Source organism: Pomacea canaliculata, linkage group LG7 (genome assembly GCF_003073045.1).
Source record: "Pomacea canaliculata isolate SZHN2017 linkage group LG7, ASM307304v1, whole genome shotgun sequence".
Classification (NCBI taxonomy): Eukaryota; Metazoa; Mollusca; class Gastropoda; order Architaenioglossa; family Ampullariidae; genus Pomacea; species Pomacea canaliculata.
Window position 1 is genome coordinate 17,950,958 of NC_037596.1, and position 20,554 is coordinate 17,971,511.

The 20,554-nt window shown below is 36.3% G+C and overlaps 3 protein-coding genes across 7 annotated transcripts in view; 2 read left to right on the plus strand and 1 right to left on the minus strand.

Annotated features, from left to right (window-relative positions):
- The window catches only part of LOC112568295, a 50,733-nt gene that overhangs the window by 3,406 nt on the left and 26,773 nt on the right, over window positions 1-20,554 (minus strand). For 4 of the 5 annotated variants that reach the window (XM_025245534.1, XM_025245532.1, XM_025245531.1 and 1 more), the window contains one exon: window positions 63-471. In XM_025245534.1, coding sequence (XP_025101319.1) covers window positions 63-135 — 73 coding nt within the window. In that variant the 5' untranslated portion in view covers window positions 136-471. Of the gene's footprint in view, window positions 1-62; window positions 472-18,034; window positions 18,720-20,554 lie in introns of those variants that run through there. The other variant, XR_003100054.1, reaches the window with a different exon arrangement.
- On the plus strand, window positions 1,687-10,932 carry LOC112568298. The gene is made up of 8 exons (XM_025245536.1): window positions 1,687-2,214; window positions 3,358-3,453; window positions 3,992-4,123; window positions 5,458-5,640; window positions 5,990-6,055; window positions 6,725-6,836; window positions 7,600-7,697; window positions 7,980-10,932. Exons 2-7 carry the CDS (start codon window positions 3,375-3,377, stop codon window positions 7,682-7,684), a joined length of 657 nt encoding a protein of 218 aa, XP_025101321.1. The 5' UTR covers window positions 1,687-2,214; window positions 3,358-3,374; the 3' UTR covers window positions 7,685-7,697; window positions 7,980-10,932.
- On the plus strand, window positions 10,953-18,020 carry LOC112568299. The gene is made up of 6 exons (XM_025245538.1): window positions 10,953-11,134; window positions 12,340-12,440; window positions 13,083-13,211; window positions 13,660-13,734; window positions 14,446-14,578; window positions 14,970-18,020. Exons 2-6 carry the CDS (start codon window positions 12,347-12,349, stop codon window positions 15,046-15,048), a joined length of 510 nt encoding a protein of 169 aa, XP_025101323.1. The 5' UTR covers window positions 10,953-11,134; window positions 12,340-12,346; the 3' UTR covers window positions 15,049-18,020.

The following is a 20,554-nucleotide window of genomic DNA, read 5'->3' on the forward strand; positions in this document are numbered from 1 at the left end:
TGAAATTTCTCTGATACCAACACCGTAATACAAAAATGAAGGATTAGGATAACAAGAATTACATCTTTCTGGCACGCAAAATATTTCTTGAGTAAGGACACTCAATGCAATCGCCCTATAAAGAATAGAAGTCATATTCTCAAGTCGCCAGATGCACAATGGAAAAGATGAGGAGGTTGTCTCTGTTTATGTGGGTGATATTCATATATCATGGCCTTTCTCTTGTCCATTTGTTTTCCCCGAAAACTTTTAATCTCTAATAATAATAAGAAGAAGAAGTTTCAGTTTGCTAGAGTCAAAAGATTGAATAGGAAGACTTCGCTGTATAGCTCGGCGGGCAAAGTGAAAGCCCCGCTTCCACTACAGTCGGTTGTTAAGCCCATGGACATGTGAGATTTTAGCCGAATTCAAGTGCTTCACCAATTGTAAGTTGTCGCCTGCACACCATTCAGAGATGATCACTGGAGGAACCTTTATTAACACAAAGACAAAATATTATACACACTAGTACACTAGTACACATAGTACATAGTACACATAGTACACTCTACACATAGTAGAGTACGAATAATACTTAATTCAGATACTGGAAGCTAAGTATCAAAGTTGATCTTTGTATGCGTCTCTGCAAACAGTATCTTGATCAGAGTTAATACTGAGAAACGAGATAAAATAGGTTTACAAGCACACAGGTGTTTGCATCGCTGCCACAATGACAGTACTGTTTGTCAAGTGTCCTTAAAATCGAAAGTCAGAGTTTTTCATTTTGTGTCGACCGATCTGCAACAAGCCGTTTTGGGCTTATTTTTCGTTCTTCTTCACTCTTCCACCTGTTGTTGTTTTTCGCTCTTTCTTCGTGTCACCGTGTCTTCACATCCTTTGTTCGCATTGCTGTCCGTCATCGTGTCGAGCGTCCACCCTGCACCATCATCATCATCTCGTCGGCGAGTGAACTCGCGACCCTGCTGCACCAGTGTGCGGAAAGGCTTTGGACTGAACACCTAGAGCAGGAATCTTCGAGCAGGAGCTTTCGTGGCCAGTGGCCGGCCCCAGGCCTGACGAGAGGGGGGGACAGGGGGGTCTGGTGTACCCGGGCCCGCGGTTGTCAAGGGGGCCCGGCTTTTGTCAGTGGATTTTTTTTTTCTTCTTCTCCTTTTCTTTTTCTTTTAAAGAAAGGTCTAAGGACAGAACACCCAAGCATTACACATGCAGAAGTTGAGTTTCAAGTGTAGATATTGAGATTCGAATTGTAAACATACATCATATACTGGGAAAATAATTTACGATTACAAGTACAAGGGGCCCGGAGAGGTCTGCCCCGGGGCCCGGGCTGGCTCTCGGCGGCCCTGGCCGGCCCACATCATCGCATCTTGACGGGAAGACAGAGATCAGGGTGGGGGTACGTCGTTAGAGCGGCAAGCAAGGCCAGAGGGCGGGCTGCCGTCTGTGGACATCTTCAACGGACTTCTAACTGTCACCCTGCAGTGCATGCGGGTGATGTATTGTATATACGGTGACTGAGATTAGCCTGTGCACAGGGCAGCTGATTTGTCTTATTTTAATTTATCTATTTTTTGTTTGTTGGATTGTTCGCGCTGATCTATATTTGTTCATGTGAGAGTGTGGAATGTTTGATTTTTGATTCCTATCAGTATTATTTTTGTGGCTAATAAATTAGTTGTGATTTGTTACGTGAATTTTGTCTTTGTGATTTCTGTGTATGGTCTTCGCTCAGTTGAAGTTCGACTGGCTTCGTCGCGGTCACGCGACACTGATAAGGACCTGTTATCTGGACCACACCTATGCTAGTGTGTGCAATGCGCCTGTGCGTGTGTGTGTGAGACTGAGGGTTTGTACTGTATTCATCAGTAAACACAGAAGCCTTATCAAACTAAACCAGAATCTTCTGGTTCGCTTTCGACGGGAAAACCTGTAGCTTTACCCGTTTTTCTGTTGCTTTGTATCCTGCTAGGACGTACCTGAGCAGTAAAAGTAGGTCACGACAGTAACTGCCTCTTTCTGGTCAATTGCCCTAGTTTTGTGTTACTCTCCGCTACAGATTAAACTTGTCTCATTAAGCGGCGTAAAGGTAGTGTGACCGATAGAAGAATTTCTGTCTTCGGAATAAAATATTGTACAGACTCCACCGTGATCAGCTGCTTCACTTTTATAAGGTTTGTTGTGTGCTTCAGTCAGAGCTGTATAGACTGCAGTGTAAGTGCCAAACTCTTTCACGTTTTGTATTGATATTTTATCTTTCTGTCACGCAGTCGCCAAAATGATACGAATCTCAGTCACTGGATGGGGATAAAAGTGGATTCTTTTAAATTCTATGCAACAAAACTGTTCAATTTAGTCTAATCGGTAATAGTGCGGTTCATCACATCACAAAATGAATTCACATGTCAAACTATAACAAGCCAACAAATTGCCAACATATTTCCAGTGCGTACACAGTTAACTTGCTATTGCTAAAAGCATTCTGCTCTAAACGTTATTGACTGAAGCTTGTTGGTCTTGACAGCATTTTTATCGTAAGTTACTGATTTACTAAAGATTCAGGGAAACTTCCTTTCTCGTTAGACATTTGTCAAACGCTTAGTACCTAGTACACTGATGTTTATCGTTTCTTGTCTCTAGACATGTTACAATCGGAACTGGTTTTGGGATTCTGCGATGATTATTATTACTTAGCTCTACTTTTTTTTGTTGTAGTCTACACGTTTCATTGGCGAGCTTCGAAGAAAAGGTCTACATATTCAAAAGATGTTCACTTATCAAACTGCTTCAGTAGAGATTTATACATTTTCGCCTGAAATAAACAGAACTTAACAAAGTTTTGCATCGACCCTAATGAACCATAAGTTAGAGAAATAACATTTGCTTTATTAAACGAGAAACAAAATACTAAAAATGTTTTCTAAGACATAGACAAGACATAGTAAAACATAGTGCGCCCCTAGGAGATGATTATACAATACACAATCGTTGTTACGACCACCACAGATGTGTGTGTATACATATATCACAGCCCTGCTCGTCTCAATGCAGTGTATGGGAGGTAACCCACTCAAAAGAATCGATGCATGCGGAAACTGAAGTATATATATATACACACAGTTCAGTTGTTTACCTGTGACAGTTGTAAATTTAGTCAATTATTTGCGATTGCACTGCTCCCTCACATTTTTGCATTCATTACATTGCTACATTACAAACAGACAAAACCGTTTTGCTGTTTTACACCAACGTGTTTGTTGTTACACTGTTTCAGCTTTGCTTATCGTGATTGTTATCTTACGTCTTTGAACAGTTGACAGAGAAAACATATATATATATCTCGAAACTTGTCGGCAGACTTTCAAATCCTTGATATGACAACAGAAGATGAATACCAGCACTTTAAGATCATCCGGATTTGTGTTATCATGATGCTGTTCTATCAAGCTCAAGGTAGTAATGCAAACACAAAGCAAAACCTCATCTCTCTTGATTATCTGTTGTTAATAATCGTGTTTGTGGGTTTGTATGCATCACCTGTAAGTCAGCATTAGTACAGTTCAAAGAAGCGGGCTTGAAACATTAGTGTTTGTTTTTACGATGTTTGCTTTTTAATTAATTGCTTACAATCCTACAAAATTTCATATTTCTATAAATCATTGCTACTTTTATTTATAACGAAAATTCTTATTATCCTCCTTTTCTTTTGAAAAATAGAATGAAATGATTTTAAAATCCTCATCTGCAGACTTAATGCGAACTATGCATTTTAATTAATCTTCTTAACACACGAAAACTGACCAAAAAAAAAAAAAGAGAGAGAGATAACTTATAAAAAGTGTACCGGTAAATTGTCAGCTCAGCTTTATTTACTAACAATAACGGCTTGTTGAGCAGTGACGTCACAGACTGGTCCGCTAGTATATTTAAAAAATTGTGTACTGTATGCAGACAAGAAATAATTATTAATATTTTCATTTGGATTTCTAAGGGCAAGAATATGAGTGTGAGGTGGAATTCACCGGAAAGTGCATCACTAAAGTAAGGTCAGAAATCCCAGAAAAATACGCTCAGCGAAAAACACCATTTACTGTCTCCTATGTGTCATCCGAAGGAAAGACTGGTAATAATAATTATTATTATTATTTGCCCACATTTTAGTGTCGACAAGCATGTAGTGATTTTGAGAAAGATATGCGTGCAACAACTAACAAGAAATATGTCACTTTTTTCTACTCATGAGGCATTATAGACACTAAATTAACTATTTTAATTAAATCTTTGTTTTTAAACTTTGCAATAAGATTTTATTTTGAGTTCTGTCATCCTAATCATAATACTCATATATATAAATATATTGATGGTACATGCTTGTAATTGATTTGAGTTGAAAAGTTGATTACTACTCTTGCAAAAGCACTGAATCTCTGGCTCATTTAAAGTCTATAAAATAATTATTAAACTAAAGTGAGTATTAGACAAATAAACTGGGTAATAATATCACCTATAGCAGACCTGGGCAAAGGCCGGCCCGCGGGCAGCATGCGGCCCGCCTCCTGTCTCTGACCGGCCCGCCCGCCAGTATATATACTATACATACAGTATTGGGTACAACTGAGTTAACTTTATTAGTCCGACCCTCTAAAACCATCCCAATTTCTCATGCGGCCCCTTGGGAAAATTAATTGCCCTCCCCTGTCCTATAGCGTCAACTGTATCTTTTCTTTCTCTTTCAAGTTGTTCGTTCCAGATTTTAGTAGTAATAACTGAACAAACCAAGGGCACATACAGACATTGTCAGGTACTTATCTCCCCTGGCACGTTAAAAGATGATGTGGGCATAACAGTGAGGGAGCCTGTTTCTTTTATTATCAATAAAGAAATGCGTAGAATGTGAACTGCCAATCCCTAATAGAAAGCTCCACATGTAGTGTCTCTTGAAAGCTAAAGCAGAAAGTCTCAAAAAGATAAAGATTAAACTCAGAACTTTATTCCAGAAATATCCTCGTATAAAGAGCTGATTTGAAAGCATTGAGTATCATTTTTGGTAGACAAAAATATTTTTGAGGTTGTTTCAGAAATCTAATCTAACTGTATCTTATTTTATACCAGAAAAATCAGAGATAATATGAATGTATATGATTATCTAGTTGAAAAGTATATTGTATTGTGTTATATTGTGCATCCGAAACTTTTTTATTGATTTGAGTAATGACAAATTGAATGTTCCCATTACTAGTCTAGTGGTGTATTGCTGTTACAATATAGGGGTGTAATAATTTGCTGGCAAAGTATAAGGTATTTAGTTGTAGATAACGAAAATTCTTCACGAACTTGTAAGTTACTTTTATTCAGTTCTATTCGGTTTATTAATTTTGATGAATATGCAGTACTTTAACCAATATGTAGATGTTCCTACATTCAGTAGCTAATAGACTGTTGTAATGTCTGTTGTAGAAATCGCCGTGTTGCTTCACTACTTGGGAGGCTACGTCTGTGAAACTGCAGGAGACCACGTGTGCGATGACAGCGATAACACCATCTCTATCATCCGAAACTCCGTTACAACTTGTGTATCAAACAGGACGTATATCCTCGCTGCAGATGGAGATGATGGTGTTGTTTGCATGCCCACACAAAGTGAGATTCAAGAGACTTCAGAAGCACACGCCGACATACAAACACTCACACCAGCGCACGATGTACACGCATACATTCACAGAACTTGCGAACACAAAGCGAGAAAAAGAGACTAGCAGAAACAAACACACACACATACGTGTTAGGTGTTGAAAAAACATATTCACAAACTGAAATATCTTGCTGTCTACTATTTTAAAGGGTTTTACTTAGTATATTACTTACGTGTATTTCTGGCTCTCAAAGTTTGAAAAGAAACACTAAAAATGATTCTTGAAAAGTAGCTAATCATAATTTTTGCTTAAATAAAACTTCTATTTTTTTTTAAACTGAGTTTTTTCGTCAACAGATGAGACCGATTCAACTGGCTCACATCCAGGCAATCGCAAACATAGGGACACCTGCTGTGGTAACGGTAATAATAAAGATCATGTGTAATCGACATCAATAAACGAAACAACAAAGTTATTTTAAACAATTATTTAAAAATACAATTTCAAAAAAGAATTCAAGCCCTTAACTAGGGCTAGCCGTGTCAACGAAGGGACCATCTCCATACCACAGATGCTCGGTGATCTCTAGCTTTTCATTGAGGACTTACTATATGTTGCTGCCTTCCATCAGTTCCATGTCGTATGTGTCAAACATAATCACAATCGGTTCCAACCTGCTGCACTATTCACTTATCTCATTCATTTACCTGTTCAGATGCAAAAGGAGACACAGATGGAGTTCAGATTCTTTTTCTTCATATGTATGATCATTTAGGGGAGCACAAGAGATACAAGACATGCTAAGATAATGTAAAACTGTTTTCACTCATTTCACCAAATCATTTACTTTATTATCTTTTTGTATATGTCAACATTTATTTGGATAATTGGCAATCAGTCTTTCAAAGATTTAACAGTCAGCGAATGACACTTTTTCTTTTTCTAAAGAGCTGTTAATCATATGCTGCCTAAGTGCATTTGAGGACTTAATGCATTTTAAAGTAAATATTAAGATTTTCCTTCTTTTGTGCAGGCATTAAAACAGAAAAACCGGATTATTTCCTCAACTTAACCTTTTTCTTACATTTCAGACACTTTTCACGCAAATGAAAGTGTTATTGGTATAGTAGTTGGCATTGCGTGTGCGGTCAGTATAATTTTTTTACTGATACTATTTTCTGTGGCCCTGTTCAGGATGCGAAGGTGAGTTACTAATTTTTTTTTCATTTACTGTACATATTCTTAAATACTCTCATTATATTTGTTGAGTTTAAACACCAACAAAACAGTTTTCTCTTCGAGTCACTTTAAAAGTAAAAGAAAGTTAATTTAATCTTTCTTGTAAAAAGTACATTCAGCTAGTAACGATTTTTATATTGATAAATGTTCATACTTTTTAATAGTATAAAGACTAAATAATAACCAATAATTAATTACTAATAATCGAGTACGGATTTAATTTAACAAATAAATTAAATTTTTTAACTGTTTTGCAAAGCTCTTTTTAACATGATCGGGAACAGTTTTATCATTAAGTCATAGGTAAATCAAAATCCTTTGAATACTCATGTTATAAGTCGTATTCTTACGCTAATATTAACAGATCAAAAAGGAAAGTTTTTTGACTTAACAGAACGAGGCGTTAAAGACCTTACTTATCTTGAGACCCACTTTTATTGAGAGTTCCTCCCATGACCCCCAGCCCGTCCCTCTCATTGACCTTCATTTCTCAACGTTTATGAAATGATGTACTGACTGCACTCGGCTAAAGGATGCATATTAAAAGCACTGTAGTATTGTCCCGGTCTGTGTGCCTCATTTGAACACTATTGCTCTACTAGGCTATCTGCTCTTCAAAACATTTAAACAAGAAAATACCACATTATAATAAATATTTTTAGAACTAGTTGTTTTAGGAGAAAGTTAAGCAAGACTAGTTGTTTTCATTGCCATTATAATGTTTCAGTGGACGCTGGAGATCTATAAAACAGAGAAAAGCAACTCCTGCTGACCCGCAAAGAGTTCTCGTCGATACAAAAGGACTCGTGTAGACCACGTTAACTGGTGGGTGTTGAAAAAGAAGAAAGGATTTACATATTTTATCATCTCACGCTGTCAGTTCCTCCAAGTTATGAAGGAGGAATGATTAATAGACATGGTAGATTTTGAACGGTCAAACATGTTTAAAAGCAGTATGTTTTAAAGGAAATCTCATTTACCACGCCAACAATTTTTTGCAACCAAAAAGTAAAAGACGCATAAAAAGTTTCTGTTAAAACGTTTTATTAAACATATTCATTTTTTAAAATTTATTAAATCTTTAATATCTTTCCTATTTGATAACAGGCAGAAAGTATTCAATGATTCATCTTGACCTTGAGGAGAAGAAACAAAAAAAGCAAGAAGTATGGTTGAATAATAAGCCTTAAATCTTTACAGTTCAGACTTTATCTTGCTGAACCACTAACAATGGGGTTTTTCGAGTATGAATATTCAACTGAATTGTAAAGAGTTAATATCAATATTGCTTCACGTAAGCAAAAAACTATTTGCCACAGATTAATATCCATCATGATCATCATCATCATCATCATCATCTATGCAAAAAAGAAGTATGGATGAGAAATATAGCCTAAATTAACTCTTTTCAGTCTGGAGTTTTGTGCTACCCCACTAAGTAATTGTGGTCTTTTCAACTATTTATTTTAGACTGGACTGTAAAGAGTTAAGAACTATGTTGCTTAATAGAGAGCAGATGTATACTAGGCACAGTGATAAGCACTGTGTTCATCAGGCTTCCAATGGCCTCGAGCTGAGTTCGCTCTTATTCAGTGGTAAAGAGAACGTGTTAGATGTGACTACAATAGCATCAATGTATACCACTGAAATACCACTAAATTTGTGCCTGTCTAGGATGTATTCCATTATGGCTGTTTTCAGTAATGTCTCTATTAAACGACAAAATAAAGCATCTTCAAATGTTAAAAAAGAATCCGGTTTTTTAATCTCAGCTTCCCATATTTGTTCTTGTTATTTGTTTCCTCTATGTGTTTTCTGTGTTTGAATTTATTCTTCGGTTAGTGTGGGTGTTGATTTTTTTATATCTCCTATGTTATTTGTTTTCCTGTCCCTCGTATTCTGTCCATGTTTCGCTGTTGTCCTTAAGCGCTAAGAGCTTGCTCCTTAGGATGGTGAGTATGTGCTTTACACATTTTGCGCTTATTTTTTATAATTATTTATATTATTATTTTTATAATTATAATTATTACATCTTTTGCTGAAGTGCGTGATGAAACAATAATGCAGCCAACACACCGGGTATCCTAAACTGTTTGAATAGTCGGAAAGTTATACTCTACTAACAGACTCCCATAGGTGTAGGTAAGGACTACCACTGTTTGTCTTCTAAAACAGCAATAATAAAACTTGGATTCCAGACACTTATATGTGCTAAAGGATCTACAATCTACAAGGATGGGGGAAATCCGAATACTTGAACAACTACCCACAATTAACATTGTGAAATACTTATTGCACCCTTACAAAGGTGCATCGTAGCCATGATTTATACCCACTGCGTCACCAATTACCTCGATCTAATGTTAATGAACACGTTTCTAATATATTATAAACTTGTCTTAGACCTATCGCTTCCCTCCTCATGGGCTTTTTTTTTAGTGGAAATGCTCTGGATTATCTCTTCATTATACTAAAGTTTTCATGCATGACCTCACTCTTTTCCTTCCCTCTTCATTTTCACAGATCAAATGACAGACATCTGCTTATTAACTTCACTTCTAAGAGAACAATGTTTCCTAAGGTTAACAGCTTCTACTTAATTTTTTTTCAAATTTTGAATCAATTACCTCATTTAAACATTCAAATACATTATCTAATGTAAAACATAATTTAAAAAAAAATACAAGAGGGTTTTTACTTCTTATTACTCAAACACATTTTCCACTCAAAATATTACGTCCTCTTAACCTAAAGGAGCAAAAAAAAAAAAAAATGAATTCGTAAAGAAATCGTCAAGGAATACAAATTTAAAGTAGCAAGCAGTACAACTTAATTGAGTTATAATGCTTTCAACTCATAGTAAGTTTTTAATATATATCCAATGATATAGATAAGCATATTATGTGTAGCAGAAGCGGTTTAATAAAGAAGTAAATTGCTTCTAATTGTAGTAGATCATTTATGTTTATCTTTAATTTTAATAATGTATACGGAAAGATTATGGATTGAGAAAAATGTTGTCTTGGCGGTGATAGTAGTCTTGTAGGTTTACTGTTGTTAAAATTCCATAAAGACTAATGATGTCAAGACTATAACTACTTCGCTAATGAATTCTGAAGAGATCAATTTTGAAAAAGAAATAGTATATCAACGAAGCTATGTCACCTTTTAAATGTGTGTAATTGGTACATGAATTAAAAGTCAACCAAGCAACACAACAAGAATGAATAAATCAACAATCTAAACATTGCCAACACAATGACTCTGGATGTGTGCCATCTTCACTATTTAACGGTAATGCAGTGTGTTCAAGACACGTTTTCATGAACACGATACCGATTGACGCACCAGTTGACATATTATCTATCCATACTATAAGTAATAAAAAGAGGAGTTGTTGGAATGTCCCCTCGAAAACAATGTGATACGTGATGCGTGTACCAGCGAAGGGACAAAAGACTGATAGTCTAACTATGACCCTTAACACAAAATGACAAAGAAAGGGTTAAGCCTGGAAAAAGATACAGCCTTGTGCAGTAGAGTGTCTGTGAGCATAAAACAAACCTGTCTGAAAAGGAGAATTTTGTGTGTGTGTTGCCTGCCGTTAAAAGGTATGCTCTCGCGCCTTTATGCATGAACAGCGATTTCAGCATGTGTGTCTGTTTGTGTGTGCGCGCGTGTGTGTGTGTGTGTGTGGTTGTGACAGACATGTCTTTGTGGTTAAAAATTGGGTTTATCATGTTTGAAATGACAATGTTATATCTCGTTGAAATCAAGTGTCCTAACCATTATAACTACTTCCTAATTCTATCGTCACAAACATACAACCATTGCATTTCTGTTTTTGTATCAATTATCAATTAAGGAATAACAGTATAAGTGTAATTTTCTCTTTTAATATGATGACTCTTTGGGAACTGAAAGTGGTCTTTTGTAGCTGACTACCGCTGTGTGATTTGAACCATATCCTTTTGATTTAAAGACAGCGATGCTGATCTGCTTTCATCGAGGTAGTCTGTGGTTTGGTAGTCGATCCTGGTGTTTATTTAATTTGCGATAGTGTTTCCGGCATATGTTAGACAATTATCTGTTAGCATACTACTAGCTGACACTGAGTCACCTCTTAAAATAGATTTAACCTCAGTTCAGGTCCACTGCTTTACCGAGCATATACCTACACACCTGGCAACCAACCCTCAACAGACAGAGCTCGATCGTGGTCAAAGCAAGTCAAAAAGCTACACGTCACTTCTCAGATCCCAGTGAGTTGTAATTCTCTTTATCTTGTGTGCTTTAATCATGCTATCTCTCTTACCTGGCTAAATCAATAGAAAAATCTACTTTATGTCGTGTTACACGAAAGCTGATGTTTCTAACCTATGTTTTTGTTTTTTCCTCGAATAGTGTGCATTTGGGAAAGTTAATTGTCTTTCACTTGGCTTAAAATACAACCGTCAAAAGTACTATTCTATGACACTCGGATGCCATACCTTTACCTAGAAACAATATTAGTTTACCCTTATTAACGTCAATAACGGTCCCAATCTGAAAATTAACAACACACCTTAATTTCTTCTTTATGCATCGGGTGTCGCTAATTTACAATAAAAAAATTAATTTTGGAGAATTAAAAACTAATGATGTCCCCAACTTACGAACACGAGGAGACTGTTCATATGTACTTGTGTTCCTAAGTCAGTACAGGCAGAGACATGTTTTGATTACAGCACATGTTTAACCAGCTCTTCTTACACAGGTACCGACATAAACAATAGTTTTATGTTGTTTTTAATGTGTTTGATCAACATTCAGGTGCATAAAGTTTATAATAGTTTATAATTACAATACAGGTAAACTACTTTTGAGCTTGAGCAGTTGTTAAGGTCAAATCGACATTTTGTAACTTGAACTTTTGTAAGTAGGGGACTAACTATACACGTCACCTGGAACGTTCTTGAATAAACGTGAGCGTGGAAGCTTTCCATTGGCCAGGAAAACTTGCGCGCGCATCTCAGTCACAACTGTACACATCCCTTAGATTGTGGTTAAGGCTGACATTCCTTAGATGATGCTTTTTGAAACTATAGAAGATTGCATCAATGATTGCTTGAGACCTACGCAAACTCAGTGCATCAACAAAAACACTGTATACAGCCAATCACCTGATTTTTATTTTCTTTGTTGTTCATGCCTAAACTATTGAATTATCAATTAGAAAATGATAACACATACATAAATGCATGCTTCCTCATTACATGTTGGTGAAATCCATTCAATGTATTTTGAAGGCTCAGGTTTGTAGAAAATATTTATACACGCTATTTGTCGTTTGTATTTCAATGTTAAATTCGAATCTGTAAAACTGTTCAGTGCCATTTGCGCTGTCTGTTCTTCCTTTGTAACGTATATTTTATTTTCACAACAAAACATTAAAGAAAGAAACATTTGTTTTAATTGGTTCTAAAAGTACCGCAATGGATCGTCCAGCAAATCAAGATCAAGGCTTTCTCAAGGCAAACATCCTTTTATGGTTGTGCCTTGCCCTGATACAGATTGGTTATGCGCAAGGTAACACAACTTTTTAATTACCAAGACACGACCGCGTATTAAAAAAGTCAATGCCTTACTTTATAGAAAACATATTTCTTTTCTTGACAATAACTGTGGTTACTGATGGAAGCACTATGACCATTTTAGGTGAGGTCGCTAATGTAAATCAGACAATACTGGATTTACGATTTATTAATTTTATTCTTTTTTTTGCTTTATATTACGAAAGTGAAAAGACAGACACAAATTGAATCATTCCCCTTGTATAAAATAATCAGTGTGATAGGAAGAAAAAATCTTGAACCAAAAAAAAAATACATTAGCCTGCGCGACCAAAGAAATTGTAATCACACAGAGACTTAACATTTAACATCATGGTAGTTTCAAACAACTAGAATGATACTGTAATCAGTAAATAATAACGATTATAGGCCCACCTGCTTTCGATGACATCATCATTTGATCAATAAGACCGAAATAAGATATCATCTTTACAAAGATTTATTGTCACAGGCATGAAACATTTCGAAATGTTCATTTTGTATTTAACATTATCTACAGGCAGTTGTTACTACTTATCGTTGTGTGAAATTTTCTTGACTGTCACATTGAGCTTATGGATAAATAAGTTAAGGACCTTTTGTTCTGTTATTTCCTAAGCCCCATTAGTGAAGTGCAAAGTGGAATTCAATGAAAAATGCAATGCTAAGTTATACTGGACTACTGAAGTGAAGTATGCTAAACGAGGACCAGTCATTGTTGCCTACACGACATCAGAGGGAAAGAACGGTACATTAAAATGTTTTTCAACAGCTTCATTTTGCTCGTGAATAAACATATCTATGTGTGTATGCTTTTTGATCATTTTGATAATTTTTGAAACATTCACGCATTTAACAGCAAAATAGTTGTGTTCAAACATTATATCTGTATTTTGTCGCCGAAGAAAATGTCTATCAATATACCCATTTTCCTGATTTTCATTACTTACGCAGTGAAAAACTATATTAGGATGAGGTTATAAATAATAAATAACCATGCCAAGAGTAGTTACAAACATGATAAGGCATTTGCTCTGTTAGAACTTTATTAGGAAATGAATATATAATGTTTTCTGTGTAAACAGATTATTTTTTGGTATGCGTGTGTGGAACCCTTGTCACTGTTCCTGTTATTTATGTTCACATCATACCCTGAGATGTGAAATCAGGGTTAAAGACTTTCTTGACTATTGCAGTGAGCTCACTCTTGCTGCCTTACTTGGGCCAATGTGAATTTATGGGAGAGCACACCTGTGATGAAGGAAACAATAGTAAGTAACTACACACAAACATTACAGCCTGTGTAACTGGCAGAACATACATGATTGCTGCTGATGGTAAAGATTCCTTGTACACCTGCATTTGAGAGGACTTCTGATATTCACATGTACGGAAACTTTACAGGGACACAACTACACGAGTCTGTGACATACCAGACGAAGGACTAGAACTGAATTATTGCTTATTGTTATCCAGGAGTTTCATTTATAATGATATGGGCACATTCAAACTGTAAATCTTCAAGCGTTCAATATGAAACTCAGAAAATAGTCCTCTTCTATCCTGATTAGTTTCAGAAGTCTAAATTGACAACACACACACACACACGCGCGCGCAGGCACGCACGCACGCACACAATTTGGTTACTAATTGTATACTTCTTGCTGCACTTATGACAGTAATCAACGATCCTAAGAGCTTCATTAAAAAAACTGTTAAACGTAGATTGAAACATTCCCAAAACAAAAAAGGTGTTTTTTTTTTTGTTTGTTTGTTTGTTTGTTTGTTTGTATTCAGTTAGCGTGGTTTACTAAATATAAATTTTAGACTATTGTATTGTGGTGTGCAATGTGAGAAAAGGGGAAAAGATAAAAACAGAACTGAAAATATACACAGTAGTTTTTGATTGTACATTGTTTTTGGAGGAACTACAAGTTCAGTCGTTGTTATTGAAAAGAAATGTTTATCTGACTTTTTTCTAGTGCTTTTTAACAGGTTCGGGAAAATAACCGAAAATGGCAAAGCGGACGATGCTGATCAAGAAAGCAAAGAGGAAACAGAAAAGGAAACTTTTTTGAATAAGAACGGGGAGTTGGAATCATGGAAGAACGAAGTGTAAGTATTGGCTGCTGTCATACACTTCAAGTGTATAATCAACTGGCATATCAAGGTCTTATTATTTCTATTCACCAATAATGCTTCAAGATTAATTGCTCTAGATACTATCAGCACTATGAATAATCCACAGAGTTTTAAAACTTAAGGAAATTATTAATTAATTAACTAACTGTACATTAATAAAGAAGGTTATAACGCTTTGCTTTTAGTAAACTAGTTTTTTCTCCAAAAACAATTATTTCTCTATAAAGATGCGCAATATATACCTACCAGAGAAAAAAAGAAAAGTAGAAAAGAAAAGAGGAGATACTAAAACTACTGTTAAAGTTTATTTTATGTATTTATTAATTAATCAGCATATTGAAAAGTAAACTTTTTTTAATAACAGACTGGACAAGTTAGAACTTCCACGCTACACTTCAGCTGTTAAAAGTAAAAAAACAAGAGGACCAAGACCTCCTAGCTGAGAACCGACCAAACCAAAGTATACCATTGGCTCTGCCTAGAACTGTATCTGTCGCCTTTTAAAGGTGACAGGGGAAATGCTAATGTTTCTGCAGGAATAGCGTTCCCCAGCGTGCAAGCCGTTTTGCACAACGAAGATAGATGAAGATGGTGAGACAAAAGTGCAAACGGTCAAAGATACTAAAAATAACCAAGATAATGATAATGATTTAATGACAATTTTGTTATTAAGTTTATAAAATTGTTTATTTCTCATACATGTGTACTTCATGACTCGCCACCACGGAATGTAGGTCGCAGAGAGCTGTTTCGTACTAGAGGCCCCGGAATATAATGAGGGTCAGCTTTGTGCAGTTTGGATTTTCTTTATGATTACTTTGTTATTAAGCTGAAAGGGAAATACAGTGCTCTGATAAAATAAAACAATGTTTAAATATATTTTGAGTTCACCCACGGCGATCCGTGCGCCGATTTTCACAGGAAAATAGCGAAATGCAAACGCTGTTTCGGTTCCATTTACCTGTAAGAACCTCATCGTATTATACCTTGTACACAGCCTGGAATCTGAATTTTCCCTCTTTTAAAATTGCTGACTCAACTATTACCCAAAACAGATGATTTGTTTACAAACGCTTAAGAGAAAACACATTTTGTCATTATTCACGACGCTATCCAATGGGATAATCCGATACTGAAGTTTCCTTGGTAACAAGAGAAAAGGCGCTGAGCGATTGGCTGAAGGGGACGATACTCATTTCTGAATGCTGAGTAAAGCGACAATAAACGGCGAAAACCGATCTGAGTTACGAAGCATTATTAATACATGAAAAAACGAAAATGTGTTTTTGAATTGAATAATCTAAAGGCCCCTACCGAACTTACACATTTCAAAGTTTTATAACTCAGTTTTGGGACTATGAGAACAACATTGAAATCATAAGAAGGGTCAAAATCTGTACACCGTAAAAATATACAACTTGTAAATTCTTAAATTTCCGAAGTAAGGCTCATTCTATGGTAGCGGGTCATATTTATAGATGCTATTATTTTATTGCTATGTTTGAAAAATGTAACACGTCCAGATTTTCTGATAAATCTTATACACGAAATCACATACGCTCTCACACATACACACACGCACATAAAACGCACACCAAACACACACAATCACACACAATCACACACGCACAGATACTCGAAATAGTATAGCAATGTCGGAATAAATTTCATGTGTTTGTAGATTTATTATATTATATTACACAATTAATTCTTTTCATAGACTATTAGAGTCACTACCATCTAAGCCAGGGTTGATTAGGTTTCTGTGATTAGCGATAATCTGATGGGCTACAAATTCAGGCAAATATTTTAATACAATATTTGACATTTTTTTGTAAATATTGACAATATTGGTGTTGGTTTTCTTTGTTTGTCACACTATAATCAAGACACATAGAATATATATATATACTTAGAGATATGATATTATAACTTCATGAGTGTGTGTAGGGTTATATTGTGTGCTTTTATTGTCGCGTTCGCTTCTTCGTTGTCCTTAGATATCCATTGATGCTGGTGTTGGCCAACAGCGTAGTACTTTTTGTAGGTGTTTCTGTTGTATGTCATCTTTTACGCAGTATGTTCAACAACTTCTGCTATTGAAGCTGCATTCTTGTTGTCGATTTAACAAAGGTCAGCAGGTAAAACACCATCTGTAGCAATAGAAAATGCTTAAGAGAACATTAACTGTAAATTAATGTCATGTATTGAAATTATCTAAGAAATGTAAAACCAGTGACTGGTATAAACGATGAGACATAAAAAGCTTCGAATTATTATCCAGATGCCTTTGATTTTGTTGGATTTGAAAGAATTGTATCACCCAGAACGTGTATTGAGCATATAGCATAAAACACAGCCACATATCTCGTTTGATCTTTATGTATATGCCCTGTAGACTACGTACATTTCTTGTGATTGCAATAAATTTTCTTTTGTAATATGCGAGTGCGAACTTTGTTCAATGTCAGCATGGAGTTTGAACCGGTTCTCCTCTCAGCCTTGAAGTGGGCGGTCTGGTGGCGTAACGATTAGCGTCTGTCACAAATACAGTGAAGGTTGGACGTCCTGGGTTCAGTTCTCGTCTCGGGCACACATTTTTCTCTCTCCATCTTACATCTATTTAGAAGGGCTAACTGCTGTACCATGATGCATGCTTAGCTTCTAGCTCGGCGTAAAACACAAATCATTCTCTGGCCTTCAAGGATAAACATCTTATGCCACTGTTTATATGTTATAGTTAATAGTAGGGTCTATTAAATTCATTACAATACTTGTGGTTTTAGTATTCATCACCTAGACGCCATTACGGTTTTGTGCCATTCCCGTTTTTAAAGTTGCCAATTATCTCTTTACATTCATACAAGGTGTATTTATATCTAATTGTCAGGTTTGTGACCTTAGCTTTTAATTGCCTATGCTCTAAAACTTTTGTAGAAATTTGATGTAAAGATTACACGATCCGTAGGGTATTATTGATGTGATATGCTGAAATAAACTTTTGTATAATCTTCTTGTACAAGATACATGCAAAGATGCTATGGAGTTCCAGACAATTTTATTTGTTGTTTCAAGAGGTTAATTTTGTTTTCGGTTTACATCAGAATATAAACAGTGGTTACCAACAATAAATGTAAAAAAAATATATTCCTGATTCAAACTGTTAAAAATTCATATAAATAGTCTTCATTTTATTTTCTCTAATTCAGGGTTGGTTATTTAAAGGTTAATAAGAAGCATAACTCTGTATCCACTTTACCTAGTGATTGAAGAAGAGTTACGTTTCTTGTTTCGGTGACGTCAGTTGTGAGAGAAACATAAATACTGATTTTAACAGCCATTTTGTCAGCAAGCCCCACCATCATTACTGAGTGGCCAGTACTTTTGAGTATTGGGCCCTATCTTCAGCACCTTGAGATTGGGGAGTATTGTGCAGGCTGACAACTCGTGGATGTTTGTTAACCGGCGTTTCTTTTGATTACCTTAACACCGTCCTCCTACGTTCATCTAAGCACTGTTTTCGGTAAGATGTCATGTCGACCGACGTGGTTGAACTAAGACAGTTTCCACCACTTCACTGTGGCTAGCAGAGGTTCCTGAGGACTGACCAGGATGTTGCCAAGTAAAATTGTCCTTTTGCAGCTGACGCCCGCTCCGAGATTTGAACCTTCCCACTTCATGACGGCGGTGTTGCTCTGCTTTTATCAAGGAAGTTTATTACATGGTAATATTAACGTCGCGATGGTGTTCCCGCCACAGGTTCTGTCCTTCACACGACGATCTAGTCATAGCTGAGGTGGTCACAGTTTTACTTGAACAGCTTTATCCCTGTCCCATCACGGACGTGTATAGGTGGACTGCTGTCTGTCTGCCAAGACATACGCTTCCCTCTTGCGACGTTCTCCGCTGTTAGTCTCGGCGAGCTCAAACAAAGAATGTGACTAAACCGGAAGTTTTGTAGTCTCATGCCTCGTTTTAGTAGTTAACTGGAAAAAACCGTCTGCCAGCAGTCCAGCATTACAAGTTCGTGATCCCATAAAAGCAAAGTGGCAACACTCCCGGTAAAGTCAGGTCCCCAGCATGTGATTCATGTTGTTTCCATCAGGTTGCGATCCTGCAGCATAACGGTTCCAAAATAGTATCAAACAGAGACAAAAAAAGCTTAATGAGCTCATGAAAGGGGGCAGTTTCCATATGCCCATGTTTTATTTGACTAACGCGTAACTCAGGGAGTGGGTATCAATGTGTAAATATTTCATATTCTTCTTATATTGGCTTCATATACTTATTTTTTAAACTTGTCATATGTATATTCCCTAACATGTAAAACATGAAGAAATGGAGATTTTTAAAATATCATCATCATCATCATCATCATCATCATCATCGTGGTCTTCGTCGTCGTCGCCGTCGTTGCCATTGTCATTGTTAAAATTTCCAAAGCATCTTCTTCATAAAACTTGACACCGACGTCAGCCTAGTGATGACTGTGGACACTAACACAGTAAACGATAAAAACCAGACGCAGACAATAATTGACTTTTGCCTCAATAATTGTCGAGGCAGTCACAGGCAGCTTAATGTCAACCTCACATCACGTTTGCTTTTCTCTGCAGACATCAGAGAAACAGGTTTTCCCAAAGTTTGTCGACTTCCTCGTAGCCAAAATATAAATCGGCACTAGGAAGAAACGACTGCTAATACCGCGATAAAGTGCAGTAGCGTGAACAGGGAGGCCTAGAACTAGAACGCTATACAGCTCTAAGAGGCCATAAAAGTTTATATTGCTTTCAGACTATGTGACGATGTCAGTAAAAAGAGGGGGAATGATAACAGTGATACGAATCACCCCTGTATGTGTCTCCGAACTAAACTTTATGCGTTAATACATATAATATAGGTCGGTGCTAAGCCATATCCACTTTCAACACTCGATGATCTCAGTAAATAGCTTAAATGGTGCATGTAGCTGACCTTTCCTAGTCCTTTGCTTCCAACGCACGATACCGCAGACCGAAATTAATAATGCCCTTTCATCTTGAGCACAACTATACCTAGACAAGCTTGTGAGCTGCGTTTGTATGTGTGTGAGTGAGATATATATATATATTGAGAGCTTGTTGTACATAAAAAGCCAAAACACAGAAGGTGTAATCCCACTTTATTTCAAGCATTTTATTCGCTGTGTGAGAAATTGCGCTAGATATTAAAATCGGAATTGAAGGGCTTTGCCAATCTGTTCCTTTTCAACTATGGGATTAGCGCTGTATAAGTTTCTATGCACTCTTTCTTCCAAGTGTGTTACCTAGGGTCGCGTATCGTTTGTCTCAACTTACAGTTACGCATTAAGAAGAGATAAAATAGCGCGAGGCAGTAGCTGCAGGACTTTATTTTTTCGTAGTCATATATTTTTCTGACTCCTTCCACGTCCAACAATAAGTTCACTTTTTTATTATCTATAGTGTTGCCCACTACAGTCAGAACATTATAAGAAGTACCAAAATTCAGATAAACGCTAAACATTATTAGTTAACCGTTTAGTTTCTCTGCTCCTACTGTTACGCAAAACAAGCAAAATCTCATCCCTGGATGGAGATGAAAAGATTTATATTTGCAAACTAAAATCCTTTACAAGAAAACTTCACCAATAATATCGCTAATGATTTTATCACAGTATTGAGTTTAAACTAAAGAGATATAACCCCAAACACTGAAAATCGTTTTGCAGACATGTCTCTCTTTACTTTCGAATATATATATATAAATAGGACACAGTAAAATGTTCATTGTTCAAATCATATTGCACTAAAGGTGAACTTTTTAAATTGTTGGTCTTAGTTGAATTTGTTTCACAAACCCTTCAACAAGGCGGGATTTTTCAATGTCTTGACAACATTGTCCATGACCGACGTTTGTGAAAACTGCACCAACTCAAGACGATAATTCCTT